The 12,629-nt window shown below is 40.4% G+C and overlaps 1 protein-coding gene across 2 annotated transcripts; it reads right to left on the reverse strand.

The window, feature by feature from the left end:
* Nucleotides 1-1,518: 1,518 nt before the first annotated feature.
* Nucleotides 1,519-10,295, reverse strand: LOC132126425 (25-hydroxyvitamin D-1 alpha hydroxylase, mitochondrial). Of its 2 annotated transcripts, none has more exons than XM_059537672.1 (9): nt 10,074-10,289; nt 9,256-9,446; nt 8,062-8,258; nt 7,424-7,624; nt 6,860-7,023; nt 5,753-5,919; nt 5,595-5,676; nt 4,511-4,708; nt 1,519-2,855 (listed from the first exon to the last, which is right to left on the reverse strand). In XM_059537672.1, exons 1-9 carry the CDS (start codon nt 10,269-10,271, stop codon nt 2,742-2,744), a joined length of 1,512 nt encoding a protein of 503 aa, XP_059393655.1. In that variant the 5' UTR covers nt 10,272-10,289; the 3' UTR covers nt 1,519-2,741. The 2 variants fall into 2 exon arrangements, 1 of the variants encoding a protein (XP_059393655.1); XR_009427388.1 differs by having other exon boundaries at nt 2,716-2,855; nt 4,437-4,708; nt 10,074-10,295.
* Nucleotides 10,296-12,629: the final 2,334 nt, after the last annotated feature.

Raw genomic sequence — 12,629 nt, forward strand, 5'->3', positions numbered from 1 at the left:
GTTCTATAAACGTGCTAATGTTAGCGATGGCTAACCGTAGCTGCGTTTGATAATTAGCTAGCTATAACTTGCCCATTTTTTTTATATCATAAGTAACCTGCTCTAACTAGTCTGTTGGTCTCCGTGTCCTCTTTGCTTCGTGGTTTTTCTGTACGTGAGAAAATCGATGTGTTGCATGAAAGCGTGTGAAAAGAGTCAATTGCGTGTGTCTCACGGTGAATGCTTGAGAGTTGGCAGCTCTGGTTACGTTGGTTGGCGCTAGCTTGGTCAACATCAGCTGTCTGATGTTGACCAATGATGTTGACAGAATGCTGTCTGTCAAAATAATTTAATTCAAATAATGTGTATATACAACTCAATTTAATATGAACAAAACGAATAGGAACATATTCACTGGTAAAGGTGAAGGGGAGTAGCTTGAAGATGTCATGTTTCAAAATCACTTGACATCACCCAACGTTCCTCTGGAGGCAAATCGTCCTCTTATAGCAGCGGTTCTCAATTCCAGTCCTCGCGCCCCACTGCTCTGCATATTTTGCACGTTTCTCTTTGTTAACACACCTGATTCAGATAATCAGCTCGTTAGAAATGAACTCCGTGCATGAACTGTTTTTCAAATGTTCATTGCTCCCTACTCTCTGAGCAGGGGAAATCTGTTGAAGTTTACCTCACATCGAAACATTCATTCACTGATTTGTGCTGTGCATTGTCTTTAAACATGGACAACTGTGACATCATACCTCTGTAAATCAATACAATTTAAATTCACGTCTTGCACACTTCAATGCACTTTTGATTGGAACATATAGCTACGTTCACTTCAAACTGGAATCATGGCTGAATATCCTGTGATGTCCACTTCGCAGGGCACTTATGTTCGAATAGAACAAATGTCTGAAGCTCTAAGAGAAACGTTCAAAATGTGCAGAGCAGTGGGGCGCGAGGACTGCAATTGAGAAGCGCTGTCTTATAGGCTTCAGCTATGCTCTAGTGTTGTTGTGAAGGTAGGGGCGGAGCATAGAGACTGCCGTTTCTCGTTTGTTACTCTAGAGTAGACCAATTCACTTTATTGAGGCATACTGCCCCCATCTGGTATGGAATGTGGAGTATGACTTGATTTTTTTGCCAGATATGACAGATGGCATCTTTAAATCTCATTTTACTTAAAAAAAAAAAAAAAAAAAAAAAAATTTTTATATATATATATGTGTGTGTGTGTGTGTATATATATATATATATATATATATATATATATATATATAGCAAATTCATATTTTTGTTCATTGGAGTAAAATTGAATCGAGCCACCCCCCCCCCCCCCCCACCCCATATTTTCACTATATCAGACTATATGAGGTATACAAGTCTGATGGATTAAATATGATATAAATCATATATGCTAACTTGTTTGTGGAAGAAAACCGGGAGGCTTGAGACTGTTCCATTCAATCCAATTAAAATACATGGTCAAGGTCCAGAAAGTATGAAAGACATCATCAAAATAGTCCATCTGCCATCAGTGGTTCAATCTGACTTTTAATAAGACAATGAGAATACAATAAAACAAAATATCGACTTTATTCAATTCAGAATTGTGTTCCGAAGACCAACAAAGCTTTTACAGGTTTGGAACGACATGGGGGGTAAGTGATTAATGACAAAATGTTCATTTTGGGCTGGAGTTACCCTTTAAGATCTTAACCAACCTTCACCACAAGATGTCATCCTACCATCAGCTGCTGTTCATGGATGACTCTGTGATTGCTATCACACAAACACTTACAGGAACATGGATCACACGGTGTTTGGTTCAAACTACCAAGAGATGAGCTTTGGACTGAGTTCAGTTCACCGCTTCATTTCCAAACAAAACAAGTTACAGACCACTAATGTCAATGAAGCATTGAATGTTCAGTCTAGACGTGGCCTTTAGAGCAGACTTTAGGTTTAGAGGACGCTGCAGCTGTGCTGAAGCCCAGTGTTTTCTAGGAGACTGACCCTCCGAGCGCTCGCTGGGAAACCCCATAGCAAACACAGCGTGGCCTTGTGTCCATCGCTAGAACCACACATCCTGGCACTCGCCTTCTCAGAAAACCAGCTGTTAGAGCAAGTAGGTTAAATGTGCTTTTGTGGAATCACCGTGGACTACACTATAGCAGCGAGCCAGACAACGCACTTACCTTTAAAATTTACTAAAACTAACATTTTTATTCAAAATAGAAAAATCGTGCGATTAAGTAAGCAATCATACTGCATGTAGTTTCAGCAGCCATTTTTCAAGTCTGATATTTTTCCTGAATATACATGGCTGATCTTATGTCAGTTCAGAATTTCATGTGGGAAAAAAAGCACTTTGTAGCATTGGCTACGATGAACAACCTGGCACATTTCAGACACAGTAGCACCAAATCTTCAATCTCTGATATAGACCATGAGCAAAAGCTGCTCCTCATTTGTTTTGCACACAAGCATCTTTAAATAAAGAGTTTCCCTCCTTCTAGTCTCTCCGTTGTGTAACAAACATCTCTTCATGAAGATCTGCAGCACGGTCTGCACAGCTTCATCGAGCTTCACTCCTTTCTGGGTTATGTCTCATAAGTTAAGGAATCACAGGTTAGTTCTTGAGCTGGTGTCCGCTCAGGTAAAGAGAGCAGCTCCTGCTGCAGACGTCCCAGTGTCCTCCTGGCTCTCTGTGATGAACAGGGCCAGTTCTGTCACAGCCGGTCACTCGGACCGTCACATCAGCGCTCGATGAAGCGGAGGTTGATCTGTCTCTCTGGCACCAGAAGAGTTCTGGTCATCGGCTGGACCGGACCGCTATCCTCCGCCGGCTCCACGTTAAAGTGCATTAAAATCTGTGAGAAAACAAGCCATGCATTAGAGGTTCAGTCACGACCTTATGATTAAACGGTAAGACTACGAGCAGTGTTGGGGAAAATGCATTACAAGCTACACAAGTTACTGTACGTAATCAGATTACTTTATGTAACTAGTAACACATTACTTTTTACATTTAGAAGGACATATCTGAGGTACTATTTCAAATAAGTACCACTAGTTACTTTGTTTCCCCATGCACTGACTGACAGCTCTCCTGTCCCGTGTTGAGAGACATCAGGAGTAAATGCAGAGTGTTGTGTGTGAACATGATCTTACTGTAGTTCTAGACTACGTGTTTAATCATCTCGCCTGCACAAAAACACATTCAGTGTTCTTCAAAATGAATAAAAACAGTCAAATACAAACTCAAAGAATTATACAAAACTGCAATACTTAAATGTTAAATAAGACAACTATAATTTATGTATTTAATCCTAATATTTTAACCAATGTCTTTGTTGCTGACCTTTGATGATCCAGTTCAACCATACTAAGCAAAAATTACACATTTGTGTTTGATTTTAGTTATTGTTGAATAGAATAGAACTTTCTTCTCTTGCGTCATATTCTTCATGAGATTGGTTTGAGCTGCGCCCTCTACTGTACAGACATGAATATAAATTTCCTTCAGCCTGAGGCGCATTCATTTCACCATTTGGTGTGAAAGGGCTTTCATATTTGTAAAATAACTTATTTATATAACAAAAAAAAAACCAAGCAGATTTAAAAAGTAACTCAAAAGTAATGTAACGCATTACTTTCCATGAAAACTAACTCAAAAGTAATGTAACGCATTACTTTCCATGAAAAGTAACTTAACGCATTACTTTCCATGAAAAGTAACATAACACATTACTTTCCATAAAACGTAACGTAACACATTAATTTCCATGAAAAGTAAAGTAACGCATTACTTTCCATAAAAAGTAACTGAAAAGTAACGTAACATATTACTTTTCATAAAAAGTAACGTAACACATTACTTTCCATAAAAAGTAACTGAAAAGTAACGTAACGCATTACTTTCCATAAAAAGTAACGTAACGCATTACTTTCCATAAAAAGTAACGTAACGCATTACTTTCCATAAAAAGTAACGTAACAAATTACTTTCCATAAAAAGTAACATAACACATTACTTTCCATGAAAAGTAACATAACGCATTACTTTCCATAAAAAGTAACGTAACGCATTACTTTCCATAAAAAGTAACGTAACACATTACTTTCCATGAAAAGTAACATAACGCATTACTTTCCATAAAAAGTAACGTAACACATTAATTTCCATGAAAAGTAACGTAACGCATTACTTTCCATGAAAAGTAACTGAAAAGTAACGTAATTACTTTCCATGAAAAAAGTAACTGAAAAGTAATGTAACGCATTACTTTCCATAAAAAGTAACTGAAAAGTAATGTAATGCATTACTTTCCATATAAAGTAACCAAGTAACATAATTAGTTACTTTTCAAGGGAGTAACGCAATATTGTAATGCATTACTTTTAAAAGTAACTTTGCCCAACACTGCTTACGAGGCTAAATACATACGCACAGATGAACCTGACAATAAGATCAAGAGCATGCATTTAGAAAACCCATGGGGCGAGTTCAGAGTAGCTGAGATACCCGAGACAGCGCCAGGTAGAGCTCCAGTTCAGCGATGCGTCGGCCGACACAGCTGCGCTTGCCCACTCCAAACGGCACGGAGGCGTACGGGTGACTACCCTCGGAGCGGCTCAGCCAGCGCTGGGGGACGAACGCGTCCGGATCGCAGAACTGCCGTGGGTCACGGGACGTGGCGTAGTGACACAGAGTGATCAGCGTCTGTGAGGATCGAGCAGACACAGACCTTCACATCAGCATCACGATGAGTCAGTTTACACCCACGACTGTCACGTGACGGACTTCTTTCTACATTTAATCTGAATTATTGCACTTTAATGTAAGTACAAATCAAGGGAACATCAACTCGTATGATGTTTTAATTTATTACATTTAGTCTATATAAACAAACACTCTTTACACAATGAAGAAAATTCCCTGCTGAAAAAAAACAAGAGAACATCACAAAAAATTATAATGGTTTTCACTAGAATACCATTACAAACCATCAACTTTTAACAATTAAAACCATTAAAATGTTATTTATTTATTTATCTATTTATCGATTTTTAAAGTTGCATTTAAAGACTGGTAATATTCTAAGATCATACAATCCTCATCAATAGTGACATTTTAGGCTTAATATTAAGAAATGTACATTGTGTACAAGTAGTACTCCACATAAAGTTTATCAATTTTATATCAGTACGTCTCGAGTGATGTGTCAGTAAAAATATTAATAGATCTGAACTATGAAATAAATGCATTTTAAATGTATTCTTTTTGTAGGGCAGTAAAAATATTGCACATTTATGCTTAAAAGGTATAGTTCACCCAAATCCTGTGAAAATCCTGTCATCATTTACTCTCATGTCATTCCAAGCCAGTATGAGTTGCTTTCTTATGTTAAACATAAAAGAAGATATTTTGAACAAACAGTTGCTGGTTCCCATTGACTTCCATAGTATTTTTTATTTTTTTTTGGAACGACATGAGGATGGGTAAATGAAGAAATGAATCCCTTTAATTAATTTAGAGAAGCAATCCATCAGAGTTAGAGTGTGTTTTATAACCGTGCACCGGAGCTGCTGGAGTGTGCAGTACTCACGTTTCTCGGGATGAGGTATCCGCCGACGGTGATATCTCTGTCTGTAATGACTCTAGCGTTGGCTGGGATCACAGGATACAGCCTGGAGAGCATTCAATGCTTTATTTTTATACAGTGCACAGGATGAACTGTTTGATGGCATGAGAGGAGGCTTGTACCTGAGGATCTCCTTTATCACAGCCTTCATTAGCGGCATGGCAGCCACATCACGCGCCTCGGGGACGCTGCGGCCCTTCATCACGCACCGAACCTCGTCCCGCAGCGCCGTCTGGACCTCAGGGTGCCGCGAGAGCTCGTACAGAGACCACGACAGCGTGCTGGATATCTGCAGCACAAAAATACAGTGTGAACACATCCTCTACACACAGATGTTACACCAAAACACCAGTGTTCACTGCTCTCCAAGGATGGAGAGACATCAAATAATCAGGTCATACACCACAGGCAGAACTCCCTAAATCAGATTTGTCTGCCAAAGTGATTTCAGATGATTACTGTTCACAGAAATGCTGTACAAATATTTGATTGATTGAAAGGTGCAGTCAGTGTGTTTTCGGTAACACTTTACTTTAAGGTGTTCTTGTTACGGTGTAACAAAACATTGAAGTACTGAGTAATATTAATTAACTAGTACATGTACAGTACTTACTATATGGTTAGGATTAGTGTTACCTGCATGTGATTATGCATAATTTATTGATATTATAATAGTAAGTACATGTAATGTGTAACAAGAAAACCTTCAAATAAAGTGTTATCTGTTTATGTTAACGCAGCACGATTAACTTAAGTCCATTGTAGAAAACATGTGAAAAGTCTAAAGTGACCGAAGGATGATGACTATATTGAAGGGTTATTAGAGCTATTATAGTTATTATAATATACTTGAAAACTTTTCTTTCCAGCTAGTTAACAAGGCAACACTTCTCATTTTCAGTTAGTTCAACTATCTTAATTCAAACTAAAAGAATAAAAACTATATTAGTGTCCATACCAACACACAATAACGTTCTGTTTATGATAAACGCTGGAAATACATTTCTGATTTCAGTGATATCGCTAATCTGTGCTGTTATCTGGACTGTTATTCTTTTACATTAAGCGTGATTTCATCGTGTTAATATCCTTGAGTTAATAGTTTGAATTGAATATTTTATGTTTTCATGTTCATCGGTCCTGCTGAACCTTCATTAGGCGGCTGATATGACGTGATGCTTCAGAAGTGACTGCTCTCTTCAGGTGGGAAGTGTTTTCTTGGCTCATACCGTGTCGACGCCAGCGAGCAGCAGCTCGGTCACATTGCTGTACACAGATTTCAGAGGAACCCCGGCCTGAGACAGGAAGTAAGTGAGGTATCGTCCCTCTAGACGCTCTCCTCGAGCCATCTTCTGCCTCTCCTCCTCAAGACGCTGGTCGATGTGACCTTTAGCTGCGGTGACAAAGAGTTTCAACATCAAAAACCTCTTATACAACCACAGCTCGGATGAAAAGCTGTTGAAATGTCTTCTATAGAAATGTGTATGTTATGTACTGGATTCCTTATAAAACACTACTGAATCAGGAGGGAAATCTGCACAGATCACGCACTGCACAAATGAGGATTTTGATGTGAGGGACAACAGGAGATGCACTTTCTCACTGGAGGAAGTCTTGTTATAGACTCATATTAAAGTTAAAAGTGTCTTAATGCTGGATTTTTCTTCTTCTCCAGAATGCCACTACCTGTTGAATTTCACCTCAGCTCAACTTTTTTGCAAGGTGTACTCGTTTCAGTTTCACACTCATGAGGTTGGAGAAACGGGAAGCGTTTAAGCTCCAGAGACACTCACCGAACTGGAACATGTAGTCCCAGCAGCGGCAGAAGGTGTCCCAGGGTTTGGGAAGCAGCCGGTGGAGCCACCGAGGCATGGCCATCGTGAGGAGCGTCATGACAAACATGGTGTTGATGGACTGGATGAAGCGCTCTGTCTCCACAGGAACCACCGGGTCCAGACAGCCGATCCTGGACTCAAACAGCACAGACGAGATCCCTGGAGGAGCAGCAGAACACATTCGGTTTCTGCAGCTATCAAGACTTTTTTAAGACCCAGGAAAGAATGCCATGGTTTTATGAATTTAAGACTTTCTGCTTGATTTAAGATCTTAATTAGAAGAAGCATGAATCAAGATTTGTTCATTTTTTCTAATGCCTAAAGGTGCTTAGAAGGTTCTTCACAGCGATGCCACAGAAGAACCGTTTTTGGTTCCACAAAGAACCATCTCTTCCTTGCCTTCTTATAATCTGAAGAACCTTCTTTTGCCACAAAGAACCTTTTGTGAAACAGAATTTTAAAGGATCTTTATGAAACCATTTAGACAAAGAAAAGGTTCTTCCAAGGCATCGTGAAGCACCTTTGTTCTTAAGAGTGTATTACCCAGTGAAATCTCTTTTTCAGCTCAGTTGTAATAAAGCTCTTTGAGGGTGTACCTTCCAGACCGAAGCGGTAGAACTCAGCAGAGATGTCTGTGACAAGGCCGCTGGAGCTCTGCTGCGAGCGTAGCTTGAGTTTGTGGACCAGGTCGGTCACGACAGCGTTCAGGGTGCCATCATACGCCTCCACAGCTTTAGGCCGCAGCATGTGCTTCCCCAGTAGACTGCGCATGCTCTGCCACTCCTCGCCTTCACTGCATCACACACACACACACATCAGTGCATGTCAGAACACACTTCAGACTGCATCTACAATGACTCCATGCAACGTCTTCTCTCAAGATTTACTCAAGAATCTCTCTTCATGGTATCTAGACACTCAATTATATATTTTGAAACATCGCCCTGGTCTCACTGAGCTGATATTTATTCTGATGACTTTTGTGAGACCAGTATGAGTGGCAAATTTCTTTCTCAGTGTCCAGATTTAAATTGCAATGAGAAAAACTGACACTTCAAATCAACATTTAAACATCTACTTTTACTTAAGTCTGGAAAGATTTCCTACTGTGGTTTATGTCTTACATTATCACGTTCTCTCTCAGCAAGCCGTTTATGTATATGGCTATACAGCCATATAGTGGGTACTTACACTTTTGTATTGCAGATGATAAATGGTGCATAATTTAATTAGAGGTAAAAATTTAGTGAAATCCCCTTATTGGACTAAATAAATCTATATTCAATCTCATATAACTTCATTGATTTGAATGTTCATCTATAGGAGTTTGGGATGTTTAATATTAGGCTTTTGTTTAAAATCCACCACCGTGGCTCCGCCTACAACATCAAGCCCCGCCCCCTGGATAAAATATGCTCAGCTAGTTGCCAATATAAGCCATATTAAAATTTTATTTCTTAATGTTTTTCTGAACATTCAAAGCAAAATTCAAATCAAATTTTTTATGATTTATAAAGGCTTTTTTTTTGGTTATGTGTTAATGTTAAGGACATTTTTGTAAAGATTATGGGATTTTTTTTTTTTTTTTGATATTCTTCTGAAACAAGAAGCAACATTTAACAGTGTTGTGTGTTCATACAGCTTCAGTACAGTTAATAATTGTTCAGTTCTCATTAACCACTCCTTTGAATTCCTAACAGGACCTGCAGCAACCGATTATTACTGTATACGCTTCCCTGGTGTGTGAGATGCATGTAAAACTGGCTCCTGCAACCAGTGTTTGTACCCACGCCGTCAGGAGTCCGTATCCCTCTCCGCGGAGCCTGCGGTAGTCCTTCCAGGACGAGAGGTCGGAGCGCATGGGGTGCTGGCCCTCCTGTCTCAGCACCTGCTCGATCAGTTCCGGCTCGGCCACATGCACCGTCAGGATGGGCCCGAAGCTGGCCTTCCACACGGCCCCGTACCTCCTCCGGCCCTCCAGCTTCAAACACAGCCACAGAGCACACTTTTAAAACACGTCACAAATGATGTGGATTGGTCATCAGTGTCTACCACTTTATCATACTCCTTGTGCTTGTGGTGTCAAAATGACAGACCTCCAAAAAAAGTGGGTATCAGTTTCTCATTATGCTATATTATTACCAAGTATCAGATTCGATCTTCTTTTCAGCTTGTTGTTCCTGAAACTGATTGATCGTCGGCCTCATTGATCTGAGCTTTTGCTCCTCATCTGTTCCACAAATAACGCTTGAGGAGCATGAGCTCAGATCAGATCAATCAGTTCCAAAACCTGTGCTGACTGACAGAAAACAGGCTGACATAAAGAACATAATCCATAATGGAGCATAAAGAGAGAACTATTTGGAAACTATTTGGCTAAGAATACCAAATAAGAAGGACTTCCAGCACAGCACAAGGGTTAAAAAGAAAAACGTCGTGATATGTTTCCCTAGCCAAAGAAAAAAGGAAAAGAATGCTTCTTATTTTACAGCGTTCATTAGCCTACTGTTTTTATACAATACCATTAATCTGACTAATCTTAATAAACTGCATGCTTTCTCTACAACTGTAACAGAATGTGTATTAAGCGACTGGAGATCGCACGCACCTGCAGCTGATGGAGGCGCGAGAGTCCGCGTCTGAACAGCAGGTCCCAGATGAAGCCCGCGGATGAGGGACCGGGCATCTGCTCCAGCGTCTTCACCTGGCGTGACGCAGCGCACGCGATGACGTCAGCCCAGCGGTCCGCGCACCTGAGCAGCGGGAACGCGCTTCTGCCGGCCATCCTCAGAGCCTGCGGTAGCATCCTTCACAGGAGGCTCGTGCAGCGGGACTCTACTTATAGCGAGACTACCGCGCACACCTTTCCTCGGCTCAGCCAATGGCGTGCTGGGGAGCGCCGAGGCCACGCCCACCGGTCTGACCGATACGCGGAAACCTCTTCAGATGAGCAGCAGTCGATGGATCCATGTATTGACGGGTGATGAAGTAACCGGAGAGTGTTTTCCATCGAATCATGAGATATCACACACTCTGTCTCTCCAAGCCCAGGGTTCACTGGTCTGTGAGGGTCACAGGAGGTCATGATGTGTGGGGTAATATATCAACAGTACTGAGAAGCACTCTCAGCTGTGCACTGGGACAGATGCCTTTCACAGAAACCCGATGATAGAGAGGCATATCTGCTGGAATCAGTGTGAAACAGAGAGAGTTCTGCTGACCACATTAGGGTCATTCCTACAGTTTGGTCGATGTTATGTCCCCATTTAAAAAACGCAGAGTGCTGATTGTGCATGCAAAACACAAATGTATAATGATTAGTACTTAACAACAATAAAAACATCTTTTTGGAGCACTTGACAGAGAAATCCCATGCATGCTTTTTTTTTTTTTTTTACAAGTTCTTCCTAAATGTCAATCTTCTGCTAGTCTGTTGTTCTTTCCTAGCTAGTAATGGGCTTCATTCACCAGGGCTGTGTTTCCCAAAAGCATCATAAGCCTGGGTTGATCATAGCTTCACTGGGTCTACGCTGTACTTAAGCGTGCAATGATTTTGGGAAACACAGCCCAGTATGTTCTTCTGATAGACAATTTTTTCCCTCTGTTAAGACAGAAATGTAAAAAAAAATTATATATATATATATATAGACCGACAAATAGATCGTATTTTCCAGACTATAAGTCGCACTTTTTTTCATAGTTTGGCTAGTCCTGCGACTTATAGTCAGGTGCGACTTATTTATCAAAATTAATTTGACATGAACCAAGAGAAAACATTACCGTCTCCAGCCGCCAGAGGGCGCTCTATGCTGCTCAGTGCTCCTGTAGTCTACACTGAAGACATAGAGCGCCCTCTCGTGGCTGGAGACGGAAATGTGGTCTATTGGTTCTTGGTTCTAAATAAATGCGACTTATAGTCCAGTGCGATTTATATGTTTTTTCCCTCGCCATGAAGTATTTTTGGACTGATGCGACTTATAGTCCGAAAAATACAGTACATGGAAAGATTATTCAAAACCTGCAGGAGTGACTCATTAACACACAGTCTCTATTATAATCGGGCACAGTGTGTGTCAATGAAGTTAGATGCGGTGGAGCTGCAGAAATGCACAGGTGCTCAGTGTAAACAGTGTTGCAGAGCAGAGATCCTGAGAACTGGCTTTGATTCCAGCACTGACGCAGCGTAAACACAAGCTTAGACCAACATCAGGAGCTCGTGTAACACTGCCAGGAATGCTATTCCAAACGTTCCTTTGAAACGGTCCTTCTGTGGATCTTGATACTCTCGGGTCAGCCAGCTGGACTTTTTGTGACCTTAATGGACAGACTCTAGTGTGACAGAAGACTGATCAAGAGTGTTCGTATTATATCATATCATATTCATCATGCAAATGTGAATTTGAATGCAAAAGGAAGAATGAACCCAGACAGATCCAAACATAACATTCTGTCTTCCCTTCCTTCCACGGCAGGAGCGTGCTATATCCACACAGCCGAGCTGCTCGAGGCTTGCATACGGTGATACAAGAGCAAAAGACACAGTAAAGAGAATACTTGAACAGGTCAAACTAGGGCCTTTGCTTTCTAAGTATAGGAATGAGGTGACGGGTGAAGTTATGTGGAGGAAAGGTCAAAGGTCGAGCATTCTGAATGCACGGTGAACCTACCTGAAGAGCACAGGCTTGATTTGTTTCTTCTTTCTCAGGTTGCACAGTCACTGTCAGCTAAGTTTTTGATTCATTTAACGAGGAAAAGTGAAATAAAATACCTTCAAAGGCAACATGTGATTAATGTTGTGATGCTTCTAGCTACATGTGTAAAACTTTAATGGCATCAATATCTCTTTAATTAAAAAATAACTAGAAAGTGCATTAAAAATATCTGTGGTGGCAACATACTGTATATGAAAGATGTCAAGAATGAATCTACGGTGACGCATTGCTGCCACACACATTATATTTTCCACCCAATTATGTCATAATAATGAGAAGTTATGTAGTTTTAACGTCTTTTCTTGTAATAACGAGATATTACAATGTTAAAATCACATCTCTTTCTGATTAAAATTGCATATTTTCCCATAATAACGAAATCTAGTGTCCTTAAAATTAGATATTTTCTTGTAAAAACGAGATGTTGTCATTAAAATGACAATTTTCTCATT

The sequence above is a fragment of the Carassius carassius genome, chromosome 44 (assembly GCF_963082965.1).
Source record: "Carassius carassius chromosome 44, fCarCar2.1, whole genome shotgun sequence".
NCBI lineage: Eukaryota > Metazoa > Chordata > Actinopteri > Cypriniformes > Cyprinidae > Carassius > Carassius carassius.

Bases quoted from the DNA above. Each gene is read 5' to 3' on its own strand.
- LOC132126425 (XM_059537672.1), bottom strand. From the start codon at position 10,271: ATGCTACCGCAGGCTCTGAGGATGGCCGGCAGAAGCGCGTTCCCGCTG. The intron at 5,920-6,859 runs GTATGAGCCAAG...TTTGTGCTGCAG, and splicing joins TGCTCGCTGGCGTCGACACG to ATATCCAGCACGCTGTCGTG. The intron at 2,856-4,510 runs GTATCTCAGCTA...GTTTTCTCACAG, and splicing joins TCTACCTGGCGCTGTCTCGG to ATTTTAATGCACTTTAACGT.